The following is a 23,427-nucleotide window of genomic DNA, read 5'->3' on the forward strand; positions in this document are numbered from 1 at the left end:
ATGTTGTGTGTGGTGTGTAATGTAAAAAAAAGTTATTTTCTTCTTCTATCCCTCCATCATCTATGAATCAGTACCTCTTAATTGTGGGTTTTAAAATGTATTTGAAAAGTTGGTGTACTAAAAATGATATATATATAATTTTTTTTTTTTTTAATAGAGGGTGATGGTGTCTCTAGCTCTGGTGCCATGACCAGCATGCAGAAGAGGAAGGCAGGGCTGATGGCACAGCACAGTGAGTTTCAGCTTGCTCAATATAAAGTATTTCAGTCCATTTAAGAGAAGCACTGATGGTCCAGATGTTTTACCTGTTAATCTCAGTCTTTAAAGAAATTGTTAGCAATATGACACATGATTCTGGTTGCTTGAATGGAAAACATGAGGTCTCATGGCTCTTCATAAGAAGACTGGTGAACTAAAGAGGTTTAGGTGCACTTTCCCTGCATGTCAAGTCTGGTTGCTTGAAACACTTTGTTATACAGGGATCATACGGGAGCTTGAAATCCTGGAAAATGCTTGAATTTTAACATTCAGGGGGATGGTAGATAGGCCTGGGTGGCATTTTTACTTTCCGGACCTGGGTTACCCACCTCTACATTTTCAGTAAAAAAAAAAAAAAAAATAGGCCTAGTGGTGTTTCAATTGTGTAAATCTGACACAAATAAATCCATAATTCCTGCTATTTTTCTCAGTAGTATAGTTGCTGTGAAGTGTGGAATAGTTTTGAGATATATTGATTATCGCTGAATCACAGTTTTGAGATCATCGTTATCATTAACTTACGACAGCTGAAAGGTGCTGGAAAAACTTAAAAATGGGCCTTGAAAAGTGCTTGATTTTTACCTTGTTAAAGGTAAACCCTGGTTATAGATTAGTCAATTTATTACTGGATTGTTATTTTGCCCTGTAACACTGTTATCCAGATGTTATTTAGGTATTGGACCTGTTGTAGAAAAGAAAATGAAAGGTGGGTCAACACCCACCTCTCGTCCGGGGTACAACTCCCCTGCGTGTTCGTTTGATAGAGAGAGTCAGACAGGTGGAGTGAAGTTGAAAGCAAACCAAGTATTTATTACAAAGTACTGGATCCAGGAGAACATACAAAACCAATTATTAGCTGTTTCAGTATAAGTTCTGACCCCCCTCTAATCTGACTCCATGTTTATACCCCAAATGACGTGAAACCTGCTGATGAGGCGTTGCTAAAATCATCTCATGTTAGTATGCGTAATTTCACGTGTTAGTGCTCAAGTTTCACAGGTCTGACCGGACCACTAGTGTTTGGCCTTGACTGTATCCAGCCGGACAGTGTGGTATTGTTTCAGGAATTGACTGGGTCCAGTCAGACAGTGTGATATTGTTTCAGTAATCAGACAGTGCCGCACTGTTCGTTCCAAAGTCTCCTTTGTATCAATTCAGTTCGTACAGAGTGCACTAGCTGATGATTGATGGCCGTTAGTCAGAAACATGCAGTGAACGAAATGCTTCAAGCATAAGCTACACACGTCACACAATGGATTCCATATGTTATATGTTAATGTGTCAGTGGCGCGTGATTAGTCCGCCATATAATAGGTCCTATGTGTTAGTAAATGCCTTATGTATCATGTGGGTTAATTTGTCATAATAAGGCCTGTGTTAGTCACATGCCTGATCAAACAATGTTTTACTATATATGTAAAGAATATATTGTGATTATTGGTTAATCTTCTATATAAATGCGTGTAAAATACACTGTGAGTAATAAAAATGATCAAATATAATGTGAGTATTGGTTAATGCATATAAAATACAAGGTTTCACACAATGATTATGTAATTATAGATACTAAGATAAGTAATCATAATTGAAAGATATTTGTCAATACACTCAAGGTAAAATAAACAGTTACTCTTCAATTCCCCCTTTTGACGTATCAACCAGATACGTCAACACCGCGTAATTCCTCCAAATATGTATTTACATATGTTCAACACTTGATAAACATGTGAGTGAACATGTTACTATGAAGGTGGGAGCGAAAACCTGTCCGGCAGCCTACCAACCAATTTTTGACAGGAAAAATTCTCCCACAGCCCCTTCTGCCCCAGGCGGCCAATAATTTGAACCCTATCAAAAGAGGAAGTGACATCATTGCCCTAAAGTCATCCCCAAGACTGGTTGGTTTACAGCAGTTCCTCTTGCTCTTCCTCACACTCCAGTATAGGTAAAATACATGGTGGTTTACAGTCTTTATTATCATTATACCCAATGGTTATTATTACCTGGAGCCATATTGGAATAACTGGAGGGAGTGCTGGTTCGTTATGGTGTCCGTACTTTGACCTGTTCCACCCCCTTTTACCGTACCAAGCCATTATTAAACCATAAATGTGTTTTCCCTCTAAGTTTCCCACTATTTAGTAAACTTGTTATCTATAGCCCTATATGTGTAAGTGTTAAGGTTACAGAGTGTATATATATATATATATTTTTTTTACAATTCTGTTTTTTTCAAGAGTCCAAGGCAAACTGTAAAGAAAAAATAATGTGTTCCCCCCCTAATTTAGCAAATCACACTCTATAACCCTATATGTGTAAATGTTAAAGTTACCATGTGTGTTGTTCTTTTCTTCTTTCTTCTTGCTTCAGGGTTCTGAAGGTAGACTACCTCAGCCCCACGTACGAAGAGCTTTATTCTGGCTCTTGATGTCTGCAATATCAGTGAATGAAAAGTATGAGTTGGTGTGTGATAAGACTATGTTTGTTCTTTAATGAGATGTGTTTAAGAGTCTCTGTATGTAGTGTACTTTGACGCAATCGAAACGTTGCTGAATGAGTTACTCCCTCACTTCCTCTCCTCGGTCACAGCCAGGCTGTGTGCTGCTGCTGGTGCTGCGCTCTGAGAAACTCTTGTCTCTGCTGTGGCCAGGCCAGGCCCGTGCTGCGGGGCTCTGCTGCCCCTCCTTCCTGCTGCGGGCCTGCTGCTGCTGCTACAGGGTCAGACTTTTCAGCTGCTGCTGTCTCGTCTCCTCCTGCTTTCAGTTAGCGATCTCTGGGCTGGGCGGCTGCACACTGGCTCCAGTTGCACCATGTCGAACCCTCGCCTTTCAGTTGATCTGCGTACGTTGTTCTTTCAGTCGCCTGGAAAGGCTCAATCCAGCCATGCTCGTTCCCCTTTCGTGCGTAATGGTGGAGGAACCCTCACTCTGTGTCTGGACTGGTCCACCTTTGCACCACGTTCTCCTTCTCCCCCTGTGTAGGGGGTGCGCCGTACCGTAGTGCAATTTCCTAGCGATGTGATTGGCCAATTGTCTACGTTCGTGACGCTGTTTGTGTTTACGTATACGTCAGTGGGAGGGACAGAGTTTGAGGGCACTGATTGGTTGTTTGTCTGTCAAACCTCTAATCCACGTGTGTTTTGTGGTTTCCTGACAGCTGCTGTCTGTTGCCGTTTCACCGGGCGAACTGAATCCCTTTGAAGACACGTTTTCCAGGGACGATAGTATGTTCAGAGACTATTTATTGTGGTGCTTTATTCCTCTTATATTTCATCTATTTCGTCCAAGTTAACTATATTAATAGTTTGTTTTGTTGAGTGTGTGTGTGGTTTTCTTTTTGGATTTGTTTCATATTGTGTTTCTATTAACACACAACTCTGGCTGAATGCTGTTACAACGCCAATTCCCCGAGATTGAGTAAATATCTCAATCATCATTGTTCCCTGTATATATCTACTCTTTACATCTTGCTTTCAGCTTATATTTTTAAAGTCTATTTATATTGTTTATTTTAACTTTGTGATGTTTGTCTAATATATTTTGCTGTTTTTTATGATCAAAGCTGTATGTACTGCGTATGACAAATAAACTTTGAACTTAAACTTATGGCTTATGACTGTGTGTGTGTCTACTTTGTGACATAGCTATAAATTTTATTCTTATATTGATTTTCATAATACATAGGAAATCAGTTATTTATTTCCAACCCATTTTGAATTTGATTTGACAAGTTTAGAATTATTATTGGAAGGCCTAAAATGTTTTTTTTTTAAATATGTACATTTATGAAAAATGACCAACAATTGTTCAAACAAACAAATTTTATCAAGGATGACAGTGTTTCAATAACAAATTTAGTATTAGAATTAATAAGAATATAAAGTCATTAAAATGAACACTACCAACAATTTTTAAATGAAGAGGTACATAGTTACAAAGCTTTTTTTTTAACATAAAACTAACATAACATAAATAAACTGTTAGCACAAACAGTGCTAAAATGTAGACAATTTTAAGGGCCATCATTGAATGATTAAGAACAAAGTGCCATAAAATTAAAACTACAGTATAAACAGTGCAACCATGATGTAACTGAATTTTCCCTAACCGCATCAAGTTATCAATTAAGTGCATGAAATGGGGAACGCAGTACACAATACAGCACAAATAAAATGAACAAGCATTAGCATTAGAATGATTAAGAAATTAAAGTCATTAAAATAAACACTATCAACAACTTTTACATTAAGATGCACATATTTACAAACACAGCTTTTTTCCCTCCAGAACATATTAAATATAAGGCTACCAAGACACAAGAGTGCTAAAGCTTAGACAATTTAAGGGCTATCATTGAATGATTAAGAACAAAGTGGCATAAAATTAAAACTATGTACAATGTAGATGCGGTGTAGGTGCGTTCATGCTGTAATTGTGATTTAAGTGCAGAAAACAGGAAACACAGTACAAAGACAGCACTAATCTAGGTAACAAATTTAGCATTAAAACGATTAAGAATATAAAGTCTTAAAAATGAACACCATCAACAACTTTTATATTAAGATGCACATATTTACAAATAAACCTTTTTTCCCACTAACCTAGAACTTTTAAATTAAAACTATTTACAAAGTCCAACCATGCTGTATTTACAGAATTATTACAGGTCAATTGTCCAACATGTCAACAACAGAGGTGAAATGTTCATAGCTATCGTACACCCTTTTGTTCAGACCTCTTGACGGGGACATCATTTTTACAGGGCAGAAGCTCTTTCTTTGTATTTTTTATGTCCCTGGGTAGGCTGATCACAGATTGTGCAGACAGGGAGATTTTGCACTCGTGAAAGTCTGGCTCCTACTTCTGAAGGCTGTTCCTTCAGCTTGCGCTTGTATTGTGTAGCTCTCGCCCACAGTGAAGAACTGCACGTACTGTGCGATGTGCTACTGGTCTGCGTGGCAGGTTTTAAGGGCACAGTCGAAGGGACTGATGTGGGTGGACCAGCAATTCCAGAAGCTGAAGTAGACTCAGGCACAGGTCTGGTGATGGTACAGGTGGCAGGTGTTTTCCTTACCAGCAGTGGCAGTGGTGCAGGTGGTGGCAGTGTTGGATGAGGACGGGAGAGAGTCATAATGTCTGTTCTTTCCTTTAACATCTTTGTCCCTGCCATGCTAGGTGTGGGCACATATTCCATCATTGGGTAGTCTGGTGGTGGGAGGACTGCCAGCTGGAGCGGTGCTGGAGGAAGGTCTGCAGACGAGATGGAGGTGGTCTTTGTAATGGTGGAAGGCTGTTTTGTGGAGTGCAGGTTAAGGATTCTCTCTTGGCAACGGATGAAGTCTCGTACGGTCTTGATGTTGATTTTTGGCAAAGGAATTCCTGCCCTGCACAGGACTGGATCCTCTGCCAATATCCGGTGCTGAATTCGCTCGTACGCCTTTAAGATGGTACTCTTCTCAGGGCTGGTGCGAGAACCTTGAGGTAATTGCAACCACAACAGTTTCACCAGGGTGTACATCAGCCTGTTGTTCTGAGCACTGATGTCCTGTTGTGCCGGTGCATAGCGCTTGGCCATCTTCATCCTCTGTACCACAGCAGCCTCAACAAGATCGTCTCTTTTGGTGCGACAGTAGAGGGTATTGCCCCAGTGTGTTCTGTACATCTGGTTGAACTGCTGTGGCTGTTTGTCATGCTCCTCCACTGCATTCCAGGCTTCGAGAACCCTGTTTCTCTGGTCAGTGATAAGCGACAGCTTGTCTTCAATTAGGCTAATCTCAACCAGCACAGAGCAGAATGATTCTAGTTCTTTAAAACCAGGGAGAGGGTTTGAACTGCAGGCATCCTCCTGTAAAAAAAACAACAAAAACAAATGAATACACGGTCTCTTTTTTGCAGCAACCACTGCACATTAAATTCTGGCAGACACACAGGTACTTACAAAGGCTGGAGGGTGAACAGTGGAGGTTTCGTCACTGGTAAGAGTGATGTGGGGCAGATCGGCATCCAGGACACCCTTGTCCACTTCTACGTCACTCTGGTATGCCTCATCAGCTTCATCTGGATCAAGCTGCCCAGGCTGAACCACCTCCTCCTCTGGACTGGGTCCATCGTCGGCAATGTCCTGAAGAGAGAAAGGCTCCCCACTGCTCTGACTGAACAAATACTCCAACCCGAGCAGCTCAGCAGAATGGACATCAGCAGAAGCCCGGAAATTCTCCTCCACAGGCTCTCCAAACAGCTGCTGACAACGGGCGTTGAGGCGATCGATCAGAGGTGCAGAGTACATTCTGTGGTGTCGCCCTTTGCCACCAAACACAGCATCGGAGGTCCTGTCCGAATTCCAGCGCGCGATACCGCTTATCAGGTAAACCTGATAGGGGCGTGCAGCACAGTGGGGACCTGAACATTGCAATAAAACATATTAGAATATTTACACAATTAAATGTTACATTTGTTACAAGAATAAAGACTACACTTGCATAAGTTGCATACCTGGAATCATATTTGGAAGTGATTTGTGGAAACCCTCCATGCTGTTGCTTCCACGAAGACATTTATAGAACGGCACATCCACATTGTTGATGGTGGTGGTTCGTGCTACCCTATACATGCTCATGTCTGGGGGATCTTGCAAGCATTCCAGGTGTCGCTGCTGGGCGGCCCACACCTCATCGATGACTTCTGTAAATACACACAAAGTACATCCACATTACATGTTGCAACACACAATTGGTTTAACTTCAATTAAGTAATTATTTAGGTTGAATAAAACTAGTTAATTTATTTTTACAGAGTACAGGCTTCACTAAAACTAAAACTATTTTATAGAGCCCATGCATTTGGTGTATTCGTTTTACTATTAACTTTATACAAAAAAAGTTATTAAAACATTTGATAGACTTTCATACCAGGTGTTTTAAAGAGGCTCACTCCATTCTCGTCCAGTCCGGCGGGGCCTTTCAGCTCCTCGATGGCCAAATGGACGAGTCGGAACGTTTCCTGAGCCCCAAGAGTCACCCTCCGCACATGGTGCTTCAGCTGTTCCCTCGAGATGTGGTGGCGGACAACGACCTCATCTGAGACCGTAGACATCGTTGCTGGATATTTTGCTCAGACAGCTTTGATGAGTAGCTCCAAGTCCGTGCGGTTATAGGCCAGCACTGCCCCAGCTAGCGCAGATTTAAATGCAGCGTACTTGGAGTGAGACTCTGTTCGGATGGCTACATCAAAGCGGTGGATCCAGTGAAATATGTCCAGATGCACGATCATTCCATCATCCACCCAAGGCTGGAACAAAACCTCCACTGCTGTACGGCCCTGGGCACGGCAACAACCACGATCCACGTACAGGATTTTAGGAACGGGTTGATTGGCCATCCGAAACCTGTCCACGACACCTCGGCACATCGGACTCAGCTTCTCAGCAGACTCCTCGCAAGTCAGAACAAAGGAAACTACCTGGGAATGCTTGTTTCCGATGCTGGTGAACCACTTGGCAGAGCGTGCACCTTCCCCAGACAGCTTCTTCACCACCTGAAAAACAGGTTTAGGTGGCATAATGCATATTGCATAGGTAGATTCTGTTTTGAGTAATTTATCAACAATGTTTACTGTTGACCCCAATTAAAAATGAATAAAAGCTTTCATGTTTTGCATTGTACGGAATACCATTATGTACTGATTTACATACCTTCTTGGTTGAGTCCATTTTCAGTACAGTGCCAAAAGTGGAGAGGATCTGGCTCCTGTAGTCCTGAACGTTACCAGCCTCTGCCAACAGGAAGGCATGTCGCAAGAGCCGCGCAGAGGGAAGCTCCCTTTGAGGAGATGGAGCCTGGAAAGTGTGCCCTAATGCAGAGACGATCCCTCCGGGTTCCACGAGAGTCATGAGGAGCGTGGTGTACAGGTCCATACGCTGAAGGTGCTCCTCGACGTGACTCTCTTGAATCTGCCGCCACACTTTGACCATCGTGTTCCCTTCGGTTCTGTCCCTCAAAAGGCGCACAGCACACATCCACACCGCACCTGTAAGCAGAGCAACAGTCGTTACTTTCTGTTTATTTGGCTTTAACTTGTGTAAAGCGCACACGTCATCGTTCGGTATACTCACTTGCTGGTGAGGATGGCAGGGAACATGGCCTGATGAGCCTCGCTGATTTGAGTTACAATAGCGGAATCCCATGCTAGCCATCGGCCGAATGTGCTGCCTTCTCCACTTCTGGCTGCCTTTGTACATGGCCCACAGCACAGGACTTCAGTGACCATCGTGTACCAGCTGGACACGTCACAGATGTGTCGTACCTGTTGGTGAAAAAAAAATTAAACACGTGGTAATAAATATTCAACTGTAATGCAATAATTAAAATATGGTTGAGGTGAGACATACATACCCGGTGGTGGTAGCCAGACTTGTAGAGGTACACATTCTGTCCTCTTCCCACACACTCATCCCCTCGAGGACACTTCAAGGAGTACCTCCACACTCCTACAGGGCGCCACACAAAGACACGGTTCCGGAAAAAGGGCTGTGGAGATGGCACACCACTCCTGACGTAGCCAGGAGGCTCTGGTGGGTAAAACCCCATGCGGTCAGACCTCATCACCCGCCGCCTCTTGAACAGACCCGCGTTGTCCTTGTACACCTGAACAGAGGTGAAAAGCCCTCTTTCTGTGTCCTCTTTTAGCCAGGAAATGTCGGCAGGGGGGATTCCGTTGGGCTTTTCCCACAGACGCACCCAACCCTCCAGCTCCACCTGCAACATGCAGCGCATACAAAACATTTACAAAACTTTAAATGTACAGAATATTTTAACTACAAAAATCCTATAAAACACTGTTCTCATTTACACTGTTTATAACAAAAATTACTTTTGCAAGGGATTCCGCAGTCTGCAATGGCAAAGGACAGGCATGAGCCTGGCTTGCGGAGGGGACCTCTGTGGACTGGCTGGGACACTTTTTCTGAGGTGCAGGTTTTTTGGGCAGGGCGGCTGGCTGCGGCTGTTCTGGCTGGACAGTAGTCTCTGACCTCTTCGGCCTAGCAGCGGCCTCCCGAGTCTTCTTAGTCTTGTTCTCTGGCCGAGACGGGGAATTTTGAGACTTCAGTGAGTCTAAAAATTCACAAAACAGAGTAGTCCATTATTTTATTATCTTGTCATTTAAATAAAACATGCATGTCTATGAAGTTGCTATCTCCCTTGCCTTCCACACGCTGGCTAGCAGCAACCAGTTCCATGTCATCACCTTGCCACGATGAGGGATCAAACTTAGAGGTGCCTGCCTGCAGTTGCTGGACAAAGAAAAAGGAGTACAAAGTAAAAACATCTGGTTGATATTGTTATTGTTAAAAAATAAAATCACTGATTGAACAGTTTTCATGTACTACACTATGCTGTCCATTTACTCTGCAATTCTTCTATTTTCCTGTTTACACTTACTTGGTCCTTATCAGAAATAAACTTCCTGAACCTCTTCATCTGCACACTTGTGATGTGGGTCACTGGTGTGTGTAGCCACCTTCTCACAGAAGTGTATGCCTTTTTAATGAGCTCCCTCTGATCAGCAGTAAACTGCTCTGGCCTGTCCTTTTGGGTAGGATACTGCCTGTAGAGTTCCCACATCTCTATAAAGGTGTGATCCTCAAACCCTCTCTGACCATAGCTGCACCTGTCGATGTTAGCCTCGAGTACAATGGAGACTGGCGGGAAACTCTCTGCGTATTCTGTGAGGAAGTCTTTCACCCACCGGTTCAGTACCTCCCCCTTTTTCGGTGGGTCGGCCACCTCTGCCCTGTGCTTGTCAATTATACTGGAATCATATAAAACAACTTAGTACTGTCATAGTTTATGCAACTGCGAATGAGAGACGTTATTTACAAAGACTAAAAATTAACACTTGATAACAGCCGTAGTTTTACGCAAACACATATTCAGGTAACTTCTTTAAAGCACACTATTAAAGATGCACAGCTAATAATGGAATTTAATATAATACTGCTTACTACTTCATGTAGCCCACATCATTTGCCACAAGCCAGTGGAAAGGGCCATTCTCGTACTGGCCAAATGGCACAACCAGCCTTCCCAGGCACATCTGATTTGATGGCGCAGGAATCCCCTCTGATGGCGCAGGAATCTTCTCAGCATGGGCCAGTGCTGTGGTCTCGTGCAGAAGCTCCTGTGGAGGTTTGGGGAAGACCTTTTTTTTGTCCCTGTAGCATCGGGCCTCTTTAGTTGCCACCAGTATGGCCTGCTGACGATGAACAGGGGCATCTGGATTTACAATGCGGACCGTTGGGATCGCCATCCTCAGCTGTAGCTAAACACACACACACACACACAATGTTGAAAGAAGAGTTCAGATCCTTTGTTCAATTACCAACACACAATTGTAAAAACATACCATTATAAGTAAGTCTGACATGTATAAAAATACTACATGTGTAAAAGTATTAGAAGCGAAATGTGGTAGTAATAGTATAATAATGTAGTATTAAAGTACCAGTTTGGATTCTGTCACCACTAAATTATTAATGGTGAAGTATCTAAAAAGTAAGCAGCAAGTTGGGTATGCTGGGGGTGCAGCTAGTACATACTACTGTACGTACAGTTTTATATACAGCAATACATTATCTAGACAAAGGTAGACGCCAATTAACTGTTACTTTAGAAATTATGGGAACACAAAAAAGTTTGTCCAGCTTTTAGATTTTGGAGGATTGCTGTCAGGATTTGATTTCATTCAGTGTGTCAGTGTGTGTAAGCAAAAAGATTGCTTTAACTGAAAATTTACAACAATTCTGAAAGTAAGTAAGGTATTCCCAAATTTCTGCACTCACCAGGCTGATGATGGGGAGGATATTAACTGAGCACGGCCGGGGTAAGGGCTCTTGACTGCGTGTGGGGCTGCGGGAGTACCTCTCTCCACACCACTGGCTGACCCACACACTGGTCTGCAGGACAAGGAGAAGGTAGTGCTGGCAATACAAACACACGTCCAGCAGGTCTTTCGTAGGGAGGTGGTCTGCTACCGGAAAACCCTGAAATTAAAAGAGGTTAGCAAAATAGTGAGGGTTAGGAAAATAGTGTCAGAGAGACATTTTTGTGAGGATATGATTGCATACAGTAGGCAAAAAGATGATACAGCTGGCAGTACAAACACACGTCCAGAGGGTCTTCACTAGGAAGGTAGTTCTCGATCCGATATCTCTGAATTGGAAAGAAGGTTGGGGAAAATAGACAGTGGCAGTAAAACATACAAACTCACAGATGTTGTCCAGTGCTACGCTTAATCCCTGTTCCTGTAATCAGTCCTTAGAGTAAAAAGTAATTAAGATTATATATTATATGAGAAAAAAGTGTTAAAACACCTGTTCATTATTTTTTCCCAAATCAAGTTATTAAAAACAGAATTCTGATTTTGTGAAAGTAAATGTGCGTAAAATTCTACAAGATTTTGGAGCATTTTTGTGAGGATATGATTGCATACAGTAGAAGAGAAGATGATAGCCCTGGCAGTACAAACACACGTCAGGCGGGTCTTCACTAGGAAGGTAGTTCTCGATCCAATATCTCTGAAATGGAAAGAAGGTTAAGAAAATAGACTAAGACAAATTTACAGATGCCATCCGGGGCTACGCTTAATCCCTGTCCCTGTAATCAGTCCATATTCTAGATAGAGTTAAAAGCAAAGACACATTATATGAGCAATGTTGAAATTCATTTATAATTTCTTCCAAAATCAAGGTATTAAAAACGTGAGTAAATGTGCGTGGGAAAAACTTTCTACTAGATTTTAAAGCATTTCTAGATTTTAAAGCATTTCTAGATTTTAAAGCATTTCTAGATTTTAAAGCATTTCTGAGGGATCTGATTGCACACAGTGACGAGCTTTAGTGAGGTTGGGATGTTGGATGGAGCACCATCATTCCCAAAACACATTTATACACCTTTCTGCACCTTTATGGCATTCGCTATGGTGTCCGTAGCTTCTAGCTATATAAAAACTAGATGAAATGGTAATTTGAACTATTTTTAAGGTGAAGTGCAGACCCACAGTGAAATACAGAGATTGCCCCCAACGTATTTAGTGCTCGCATCATTCAGCCTCGTGTAACTGAACACATTTAACGCGATACTGAACTGAAACTGACATAACTGAAGCCGGGGTGGGTTAAAAAACATGTAGATATAGTTATTTAATTAGTTATTAACCTAGCTAGTTAAGTTAACAGATCTCCGACCTGGAGTAAGCTATGGAGATATAGCTAATATAGCTAATTAGAGATAAACTTGCCGTCCAAAGAGCTCTCTAGAAGGCTAGCTAACTAATTAATGGTGTTATTCAAACATCGATTTGAAGAAACATGACCTTTATCCACTAAATATGTGTATAAATTGTATTTTTTAACAGACTGACTTACCGCACACTCGCGTCCGTCAAAGCTATCAGCGCAGCGCCGAATGGCGACCCGCGATTGGTCCGGACTCGTCTAGGGCGGTAGTATTCAAATATCGGCAATCGGATTGGTGTACAGTCTACTGTGACCGTAGACTCAACCGTAGACTCCCAATCAGATCGCGTAATTCGACCGTAGACTACCAATCAGGAGCCGTAACTGTCTACAGTCACCGTAGACTTTGCACTACCGTAGACACGAAGCCTGCGAAACAGATCTGAAACGAGACTTTTGTATTTGTTATAATCATGTTTAAGGTTCTCTATTCATTTTGGAAGTCTTTTAAGGGGTCCTCCGTGTCTCCTTCCTGCAAGTTAAAATACATGGTTAAAATACATTTATCACACTTAACTTAAGCTCTAATTTCCCCTTGGAAGTTAATTATTTCATATTTAAATTTTGTCTATGCACAGATTTCAGCCCAATTTTTGTTTTCTTACCTTCTTCAGTTGTCCTGATTTTCAGTTATACTCAACCATGATCTTTACTGTCAAATGTGCGTTCAATCCGTAACATTTAGTCATTTCTTTAAATCCCTAACTTTTAGGAATTTTCAATTTTAAATTGCAACATTTAATTATCATCACCATTAATTACTGGCTTTTACCTTCCTTTTGTTCACATCCCTTTCCCTTTTAGTGTAACTGCTTCCCTGTGGCTCTGTTATATCCAAATTAGCTCTTACAAACACTACTAATGTTCACCACCCAGTTTACCACTAGACACACACTATTTCTCGTGCATGCACACACGCTCAAACTCAAACACTTCCACTCTCACAAACACTACCAAAGCCAAAGAACACACCTCAACTTTGCAGCATCATTGTACAGACCATATTTTACTGCTTCACAGCCCAAAACTGCTGCTTTAAACGCACCTGTTCCCACTGAACCACACACAGCGTAGCAGCACTGTTTTATCAACATTCAGTGCTGTAGTGTTCCTGCAGGGTACAGTTAGGGAGCGCACACCCGGGTATGTCATACTGTCATAAACTCACATTCTGATGTTGACCGTGAAAGCCTGTGCACGGAACCGGGTATCCATAGTTTATTATAGATTATTACTGTATACATATTCCATTTATTACCATCATTATTACCTTTTTTTCCCACTTAATTTAGCTTAAATTATTTGCTTTGATGACACTGCTCTGGAATAGACCCAAAACAGTGCATGTCAATTAATTATTCAGATTTGGCATCTGTACCTTAAAGGTGTACCACAAGGTTAAATTTTGGTCCAGTTTTATTTAATATATACATAAATTACAGTGCTGGCTCTGCTTCTCAGATTGCAAACTTTCCCATTATGCAGATGAAACAATTTTATATTGCTTAGCTGATTTTGTTCATGCTGCAGACAGAAAATACAGAATGCATTTGCTTTATAGGTGGCATTGTATAAGCATGAAAACTAAATTTATGCTGTTTTCCAGATCTCTTTCTAGTCTAATTTAATACCGTAAAGCAAAACAGAGAGCTGCATTTTCAAACACATTTTATTTCCCCTTATTTAAAATGAGAAAGACCCAATTCACTAATGCTTGTATTACATCCAATACTGAGTTTCATTTTCAAATAAATCAGGTCTTTCCTCATTGGTTTCTGAAATCAACTATCCCTCTTAAGAGAATCAAAATATAAGCATAGGCTGAGATACATGAGATCATAGAGAAATTAGAGATTACATCTGTCTTATATAAGTCTGATTCAGCTAAGACTGAACTGAGATCAGTCTGAACAAGAAATGAATAGTAAGAGAATTGACTAAATCACCTGATAGAAAAAGCTGTGTTTGGAATGGCTCACTCATTAACTCATTCACTATTCACTATGTAGCATTTTCTATTTATTGAACTGATTATTTAAAAATCAAATAATAAACCATTTTTATTTGTCCTGCTCTGAGGACATCTGACACAGCAGTACTGCATGGCATAGTATATTTTGGAATTTCTAGCATACATCTTCTGTACAATATTATTATAATATAATGTAGTTAATAGTGAACTATATGGGGAAAAATGTACTGCTCAGTTTTTACAAAGCACTGCAAAAATGGCCAATCCAAATTGCTTAGTATTTCTGCAATAGGAAACGATTCCGACACCGCCACACACAGTCATTTTATTATTATTATTATTAGATTTGCTTATAGAATATAAAGTTAGACATATGTCACTATTTGATTGGGGCCCCCAAGATAAAGTCCAATACCTAAGTCCAATACTAATTATTTTCCTCAATACTGACTCCCCCTTTTCTTTTTTCTTTTTTTCTTTTTTATTTGTTTTGCTAACCAACCCCATAATCCCTTTATTAAATTCTCTAAATTCTCTAATTATCTATCCAGCCACACACCTCTCTGACATTATTCAACAACTTAATTATTTATATGAACACTTCCCCAACCTTGCTTACATTAAAGTACACTTTACTCATGATTGGGTATTCACATTTTCATTTTAGAACTGTCTTATAACGTATGCATATTTATATTATATTATATTTCTATTTCACATTAGTCACTGTCGTAATCGATGTCATTGCACTTTTACTCTGTTAATTATTTAAGTATCTATGACCATTAGTAACATCTACTGCACTGCTCCGTTTACAGATAGATCTTTACCTTGTATAGTTAGGTTTTTTTATCCTTATATTTTCTTTTATATATATATATATATATATATATATATATATATATATATATATATATCTACCCATACAAAAGCCTTTTCCCCCTGTTCACCTCTGTCCCCCATTTTCACTGTGTATTACTCTATTTCCCTACTGAACTGATGTTCTATTTTCTATGATATCTCACAAGCGTTAATTCACAAATAAAACCAACCTCTCAGTCTAAAACCAATAGGCTGAACCAACTCCACCTACTTCACCTTGGACTCCTCCCCTGCAGTGGGACTCATCCATTCCTATTTCGTTGTCACACAAGATTTCGTACACTCAACCAATCACACCGCTTACAGGAGCCCCGCTCACACACAGTTTCACACACACTCCAACACATACGCACACACTTCTGTTTCACTCACTCTGTCTTACACACACTCTTCAATTCGCTGTCATACACTTTCTCAGTCACTGCCACACACACATTCTTTCTCTCCGCCACACAAGATACACATTTTCTGTTTCTCTCTCAGGAAAACTGGACACGCACACTTTCACACTCACAGGTACACTTTTAATCCCTGTAACAGACACTCGTACACCCTTTTCTTTTTCTCTCTGTCAGTCGCACATACACAATCACAAAGTCAGACACACTCAGTCCCTGGAATAAGCACACACACACACGCATACCCTCCCACATTATTGGCCACAGACTCACTTCCCTCAAACTTATAGTTTATACTGCTATGTATACCCCTTTTTATTTGTTTTCTTTTACCCTAGACAAGACGCGAATAAGCAATGCACACAAGCAGTGGGTCGCCGCCCACCCGCGAGATACCGCTCCCGGTCCGCCTTAAGCTACTCATTTATTTTAAACTAACACTCACGCGCTAATGAAGGCTTTCCATATGGTCCCAGTCACGCTTCTTAAAGCCCGCAACTTTCAACATGAAACGCCCAATATATTAACCCGATCTTTTGTCAATTATTTCTATCTGTATTAATAACAAATCATTAATCTATGGGAATACAGCCCCCTGCCTGGCAAGGCACACCTGTTATCCAATGCTCTGCTACCCTCTAATGTGCACAGAAATATCTAGCAGTTACATCCACAGTATCATACAGTAACTGTTAGTTAAACAACTTGTAAAACTTCGTAGTAGGTACAGCGTCTACTAATTTTTTACCAAATTTCTTGAGCAGGAACAGCATCTGCTTCTTTTTTAACAAAACTATATAACACTTGAGTAGGAACAGCATCTACTCTTTTAACAAAATTATATAACACTTGAGTAGGAACAGCATCTACTCTTTTTTTTGTTTTGTTTTGTTTTATTTTATTTGTTTTTTATTTATTTTTGTTATTTTCTGAACCTGTTTACGAGCGGATCAATCTCGAGGAGAGGCTTACACCTAGCCTTTATCCGAACTTCTCGTCAGAAGCCGGGGGGACACGCCAGCTTCCAATCCTTAAAACCTGTGGAGACCCTTGTCTCTACTCACATATAAAACCTTAACTACCTTTTTCACACAAATAATGAGTAAAATACATTGGTCTGCTTCCTGCCCCCTCCGGACTGCAGCCCGGCCGCCACTCCACTCAAATTTGAAATAGCCAATATGCAGAATTTGATTAAACCGGCTCTGCTTACCTGGTTTGTTAAGTTCGGCCGTGAGTGGATCAGTGCCGGATGCTGTCCTTCGTCAGACTCGTTCAGAGGTCGGGGTCACCAAATTGTTGTAGAAAAGAAAATGAAAGGTGGGTCAACACCCACCTCTCGTCCGGGGTACAACTCCCCTACGTGTTCGTTTGATAGAGAGTCGCAGACAGGTGGAGTGAAGTTGAAAGCAAACCAAGTATTTATTACAAAGTACTGAATATTCAGGAGAACTAACACATGAAAGACCGTCTAACAGCCGTCCCAGTATATGTTCTGACCCCCTCTGATCTGACTCCATGTTTATACCCCAAATGACGTGAAACCTGCTGATGAGGCGTTGCTAAAATCATCTCATGTTAGTATGCATAATTCCACAGTTAGTGCTCAAGTTTCACGTGTCTGACCGGACCACTAGTGTTTGGCCTTGACTGTGTTCTTCCAGAATGGAACATCGTGGCACTACTTGTGTGAGTGTGCGTCACCCCCCTCTTTGAAGCCGCTGCAGGTTCCCCCACACACAGAAGGCCGCTTTGATCTAAAAGCCTCCTCTGTAGAAATGTAGTCTCGTACCGAGTGTACCAGTCGTGTTGATGACCGTTAGTTAGGGTCATGCAGTGAACGAAATGCTTCAAGCATGAGCTACGCAAGTCACACAATAGATTTCATATGTTATATGTTAATGTGTTAGTGGCGCGTGGTTAGTACGCCATATAATAGATCCTATGTGTTAGTAAATGCCTTATGTATCATGTGGGTTAATTTGTCATATAATAGAGTCTGTGTTAGTCACATGCCTGATCAAGCAATGTTTTAAAGAATATATATTGTGGTTATTGGTTAATCTTCTTATATAAATGCGTGTAAAATACACTGTGAGTAATAAAAATGATCAAATATAATGTGAGTATTGGTTAATGCATATAAAATACAAGGTTTCACACAATGATTATGTAATTATAGATACTAAGATAAGTAATCATAATTGTAAGATATTTGTCAATACACCCAAGGTATAATAAACAGTTACTCTTCAGTGTCATAGCCATAATAAGAGAAAGTGAGCAGCTAGCCATAGCTCACTTTATCTCAGTCCTAGGCTGTATTCGAAATGGCATAATACTATACTGCATACTGCACTAGTATGTACTGCATACTACACACCGCCCAGTATGTAGTATTCAGTAATGCAACACTTTTGATTGTAGTACCCTACACGTTCCCGTGACACACCAGTCAGTGCTCTGAAGTGCTCAGAATTCCTCAGAGTGAGTTGTAAACAGAAAGAACATGAAAAATGTCCTACCTTTTCATTATCAAGACTAATGAGATCTGCATACTGTCCAGAACTGCAATTGCTGCTTTAATTTTAGAGTTTAATGTAAGTTCAGTTAACCCAATTCTAACAACCATTTAGTAGCAGCCCCCACAACCCAAGTAAGTTCCAGTTATATTTAAATATGTTTTCCTATTTATTTTAGTAGATTACTATTTTCATCTATGTAAGTACCAACAAGAAGAAAACATTTAAACAAACTCTCATATTTACACAATCTCAACAATAAAAGAAATGAGACAAGTTGCATCACCGCAGAGATAATTATTAAAGCTTATAAACTGCAGTTTTAATCCATTTAAATGAGCTCTGTGTGTAACTCCAGCATCAGTAGCAGTAATGCTAGTAAATCTACTGAATACAAAACATTAGTTTTAGAAAATGGAAATATAGAGGTATTTTTTCTTTCCTATTTTAGTGAAATACTTTGTTCTACTTTGTAAAATTAAAGGAAAACTCCAGAGAAGTAGTTATACAGTGTTTTAAATGAGAGTTTTAGCTGTTTAGCTCCATTCAGCTCCATGCATTGAGGACTCCCTCGCGGGCTCCCTCTAGCGGTGATGGGGTATAATGTGATATAGCGGGAGAGGGGGCGGGGCTCTACATAACCCGGATGACGCTGAGCTTCCGGGGTCTGTAGCTGGAGAGGAGGAAGAGCAGGATCAGCTGAACTACAGAAGGTATGGAGAAATTTCTCTCTCTCTCTTTCTCTTCCTCTCTCTCTCTCTCTCTCTCTCTCTCTCTCTCTCTCTCTCTTCAACACGCTGTTCTACATTCACTCCTACACCCACACCACCTTCACCACCTTCAGCATGTGCAGCATTTACTCCACCAGCACTGGATCTTCTCCTAGCTCTGCTCAGCAGTCTGCAGTAGGGGGTCGCGGAGCTGGGGATGGGGGGGGCTTTACAGATCATACACAGGATAACGGAACCTCACACTCCTGCCCCCCCTCCCCCACATCACTAATACACACCTGAGATAAATCAGTTCTGTGGAAATTCCTTTTTAAGTTTGTGTGATCAGTCTCTACACATTTCTTAGTTACACTAATTTAGTTTAGTTTAGTTTAGTTAATTTTCCTTTACATAATCCGGTTCCACCACAACAGTTGCTGGTAAGTCATGTGACTCTCCCGTCAAAATAAAAGTCCACTTGTAAAATATTAAATGTAAGAATGAAAGATTTAGTGATTATAGTGAGGAAAAGTTCAGGCAAGAAGAGGAATTTCACAAGTAACATTTATTAGCTTACTGATTTAACAGAAAACTTGCTATTTCACTGTAATAACAAACACAAATATTAGCAAATTACAACATCTTTAGCCCCGCTGTTTTTAAGAAATCCCAGTTAAACATTACTGTGGAATACAGTCTCCAGCTGCTCTTTTGCTGATACTTTAATTATGATAATAATAATAACAAAAACATGAATTTGATAATAATAATAAGAAGAAGAAGAATCACACTTTGAGCAACTTGACAAAAATACACAATTAAACATTTGTGTAAGAGGTTAAAAAGACTACAAAAATAATTGAAAAAGAACTACATAAAATAATATGAATTCTTACAAATTGTTATAATTGTGTTAACCTTTAGTAAACAAAAGAGACTCTTATGTTTTACACTCCTGTTGGAGGTTGGTTGATGTGTTGTAACAGTAAAAAGGTCATTATTTTGCTGTGATTTTATTTTGAACTACAATTCCCTGCACCAACAAGACAACTGCATCGGATCAACATTTCCAAAAAACACATCTTGAACTCAGGAGCGCATATCACTGTTAGCCTGAAGCCAGTGTGGTGGAAAATAATGAACTGTTATCAGGAGTTGTTAAAAAAAAAATCAGGTTTGTGAAGCATTGATTTGGATTAATGTATTTGGTTAATGTGTGGAAACTTTTATAAATTGGTTTAAAGGAAAAAGCTTTGGACATCATCTGTCGTGATGAAGAACAAATCAAGCATCGGCAATGTGATTTGAACCAATGTGTGTCGTTTTTTCGGCACACGCCTCAAAGCTTCAGATTAAAGGGTAACATCACTCACTTAGAATGACTTAGAATCTCTTTAGTTAATTGACCTGCTTTTATTTTAATATTCAATGGCATTTTTCTTTGTGTTTTCCAGAAATTAAAATATTTTCCTGAAATTCATCACCAACAACCAGGATATTTAACTAAGAGCAAAGTTAAACTGCTGAAAGAGGTAAAGCAGAAGCCTTCCTGAAGAATCTCCAGAACACGCAGAAATTGTTTGCTACATTTAAAAGACAAATGAAGCCAAGTCCCGACATGGAGAAACATCAGCACTCTGTCAAGAGTTTTACTAAACAGAGTGATCTCAAAAAACACCAGCGCATTCACACAGGAGAGAAACCGTATCACTGCTCAGACTGTGGGAAGAGCTTTAATCAACTGGAGACTGTCAAACGGCATCAGCGCATTCACACAGGAGAGAAACCGCATCACTGCTCGGACTGTGGGAAGAGTTTTACTGAACAGAGTAAATTCAAAATACATCAACGCATTCACACAGGAGAAAAACCATATCACTGCTCAGACTGTGGGAGGAGTTTTAATCAACAGAGTCATCTCAAAAGTCACCAGCGCATTCACACAGGAGAGAAACCTTATTACTGCTCAGACTGTGGGAAGAGCTTTAATCGACTGGAGACTGTCAAACGGCATCAGCGCATTCACACAGGAGAGAAACCGCATCACTGCTCGGACTGTGGGAAGAGTTTTAATCAACAGAGTGATCTCAAAAAACACCAGCGCATTCACACAGGAGAGAAACCGCATCACTGCTCAGACTGTGGGAAGAGTTTTAATCAACAGAGTGCTCTCAAAATACACCAGCGCATTCACACAGGAGAGAAACCGTATTACTGCTCAGACTGTGGGAAGAGTTTTAATCATCACAGTCATCTCAAAAAACACCAGCGCATTCACACAGGAGAGAAACTTTATTACTGCTCAGACTGTGGGAAGAGCTTTAATCAACTGGAGACTGTCAAACGGCATCAGCGCATTCACACAGGAGAGAAACCGCATCACTGCTCGGACTGTGGGAAGAGTTTTACTGAACAGAGTGCTCTCAAAATACACCAGCGCATTCACACAGGAGAGAAACCGCATCACTGCTCGGACTGTGGGAAGAGTTTTACTGAACAGAGTGCTCTCAAAAAACACCAGCGCATTCACACAGGAGAGAAACCGTATCACTGCTCAGACTGTGGGAAGAGTTTTAATCAACAGAGTAATCTCAAAATACACCAGCGCATTCACACAGGAGAGAAACCGCATCACTGCTCGGACTGTGGGAAGAGTTTTACTGAACAGAGTGCTCTCAAAATACACCAGCGCATTCACACAGGAGAGAAACCGCATCACTGCTCGGACTGCGGGAAGAGTTTTACTGAACAGAGTGCTCTCAAAAAACACCAGCGCATTCACACAGGAGAGAAACCGTATTACTGCTCAGACTGTGAGAAGAGTTTTACTACACAGAGTGATCTCAAAAAACACCAGCGAATTCACACAGGAGAGAAACCGTATCACTGCTCAGACTGTGGGAAGAGTTTTACTAAACAGAGTAATCTCAAAAGTCACCAGCGCATTCACACAGGAGAGAAACCATATCACTGCTCAGACTGTGGGAAGAGTTTTACTAAACAGAGTAATCTCAAAAAACACCAGCGCATTCACACAGGAGAGAAAAATGTCCCAAATTTGTCTCATGGCAATTAAAAGCGCAAATCATAAATTCCACCAGAAACAAATATGAACTGTATTTAACAATGGATTTTACAGGTTCAGCAAAACTATTCTTATCCAGGGATGATGTGTATAGAATTCCATGTTATGTTTGTATGTCTTGTAAGTTTGAATATTCCAGGACATTCTTTGTGAGACAGAGCTCAGTTTTTAGGTTAGTTACTGTTGCGCAGTAAGGTTACAGGCTCATTCACTCCCTCTGCTGGTGTTCTTGTTTGTCTATGGTTCAGTCCAATTAAAAATCTGTTACTATAGAGGGATATAGAGGGATATTTGGTTGTGTTGTATTACTCAAGTTTTATACTCTCTTATCTTTTCCTTATTGAATATTAAATGTTGCTTATGGTTTTTTTAATCTCCAAAGTTACTAAGAATATCCAAATAATGTAGTTTCTTAATTGTTTTTATCCAGTACAAACTATTATCGCTGCTACTGTGTTGCCAGTTGCCAGTGTTGTATCTTAAAAAGTCCACACTAAACTGTGAGAGGTTTAAGCTTGACGAGAAATATCGTCACGTCTTAATCTCGTGAGATCTCGTGCCACGATACAGGATTTGCTATTTTACTGACCAAATGTATAAACAAAGCATTTCCTGTTTTACTGTCTATTGTTATTGTTAGCTAGCCTAGCTAAATGTACAAATGTAGCATTTGCTGTTTTAATGACTATTATTATTGTTTGCTAGCTAGCTAAATGTTCAAATATGCAGTTTGCTGATTTACTGAACATTATTATTGGTAGCTAGCCTAGCTAAATGTATAAATGTAGCATTTGCCGTTTTACTGACTTTTATTATTGGTAGCTAGCCTAACTAAATGTCCAAACAACAGTGTTTGCTGTTTTACTGACCATTATTATTGGTAGTTAGCCTAGCTAAATGTACAAACAAAGCAGTTTAACAGTGTTTTACGGCCGGTATTTATTTATTTTTTATTTCTTGCATATTTTTTTTCTTAAATGTAATTTGTATTCTCTTTCAAGCATTCATTCGGTATCTCAGTATGGGATACGCCACTCTCGCATATTCCTCATGTAGCCCCGGCTATATATCTATATATATATATATATATATATATATATATATATATATATATATATATATATATATATAGCACCTTTAGATTTTACAACTGTGAGATAAAACAGATAATACAAATAAAACTGACATAAACTACAAAGTGAAATATACAAGTTAGTGGAAAATTAACACTACATATACATATAATACAGAATAAGATACAGAAATAATTTTAACTATACATGCAGAAAAAATATGTAATAAAGTAAAA

General features: G+C 40.2%; 5 protein-coding genes and 1 pseudogene across 6 annotated transcripts in view; 4 read left to right on the forward strand and 2 right to left on the reverse strand.

Annotated features, from left to right (window-relative positions):
- The window catches only part of LOC111196651 (zinc finger protein 850-like), a 491,117-nt gene that overhangs the window by 448,487 nt on the left and 19,203 nt on the right, over window positions 1-23,427 (forward strand). The gene's annotated exons all lie outside the window — the stretch shown is intronic.
- Window positions 1-23,427, forward strand: part of LOC125801483 (zinc finger protein 239-like) — a 225,484-nt gene that overhangs the window by 179,873 nt on the left and 22,184 nt on the right. The gene's annotated exons all lie outside the window — the stretch shown is intronic.
- Window positions 1-23,427, forward strand: part of LOC125801443 (zinc finger protein 79-like) — a 124,749-nt pseudogene that overhangs the window by 69,174 nt on the left and 32,148 nt on the right.
- Window positions 5,014-7,349, reverse strand: LOC111194625 (uncharacterized). The gene is made up of 4 exons (XM_049478412.1): window positions 7,166-7,349; window positions 6,750-6,938; window positions 6,196-6,656; window positions 5,014-6,102 (listed from the first exon to the last, which is right to left on the reverse strand). Exons 1-4 carry the CDS (start codon window positions 7,347-7,349, stop codon window positions 5,014-5,016), a joined length of 1,923 nt encoding a protein of 640 aa, XP_049334369.1.
- LOC125801514 (uncharacterized) lies at window positions 7,368-8,253 on the reverse strand. Its single transcript, XM_049478313.1, has 2 exons — window positions 7,948-8,253; window positions 7,368-7,790 (listed from the first exon to the last, which is right to left on the reverse strand). Exons 1-2 carry the CDS (start codon window positions 8,224-8,226, stop codon window positions 7,368-7,370), a joined length of 702 nt encoding a protein of 233 aa, XP_049334270.1. The 5' UTR covers window positions 8,227-8,253.
- The window catches only part of LOC111197521 (zinc finger protein OZF-like), a 134,460-nt gene continuing 130,018 nt past the window's right edge, over window positions 18,986-23,427 (forward strand). The window contains exon 1 of the mRNA XM_049477842.1: window positions 18,986-19,036. The gene's annotated coding sequence lies outside the window, so the exon portion shown is untranslated. The remainder of the gene's footprint in view (window positions 19,037-23,427) is intronic.

Source organism: Astyanax mexicanus, chromosome 4, assembly GCF_023375975.1.
Source record: "Astyanax mexicanus isolate ESR-SI-001 chromosome 4, AstMex3_surface, whole genome shotgun sequence".
Taxonomy (NCBI): Eukaryota; Metazoa; Chordata; class Actinopteri; order Characiformes; family Acestrorhamphidae; genus Astyanax; species Astyanax mexicanus.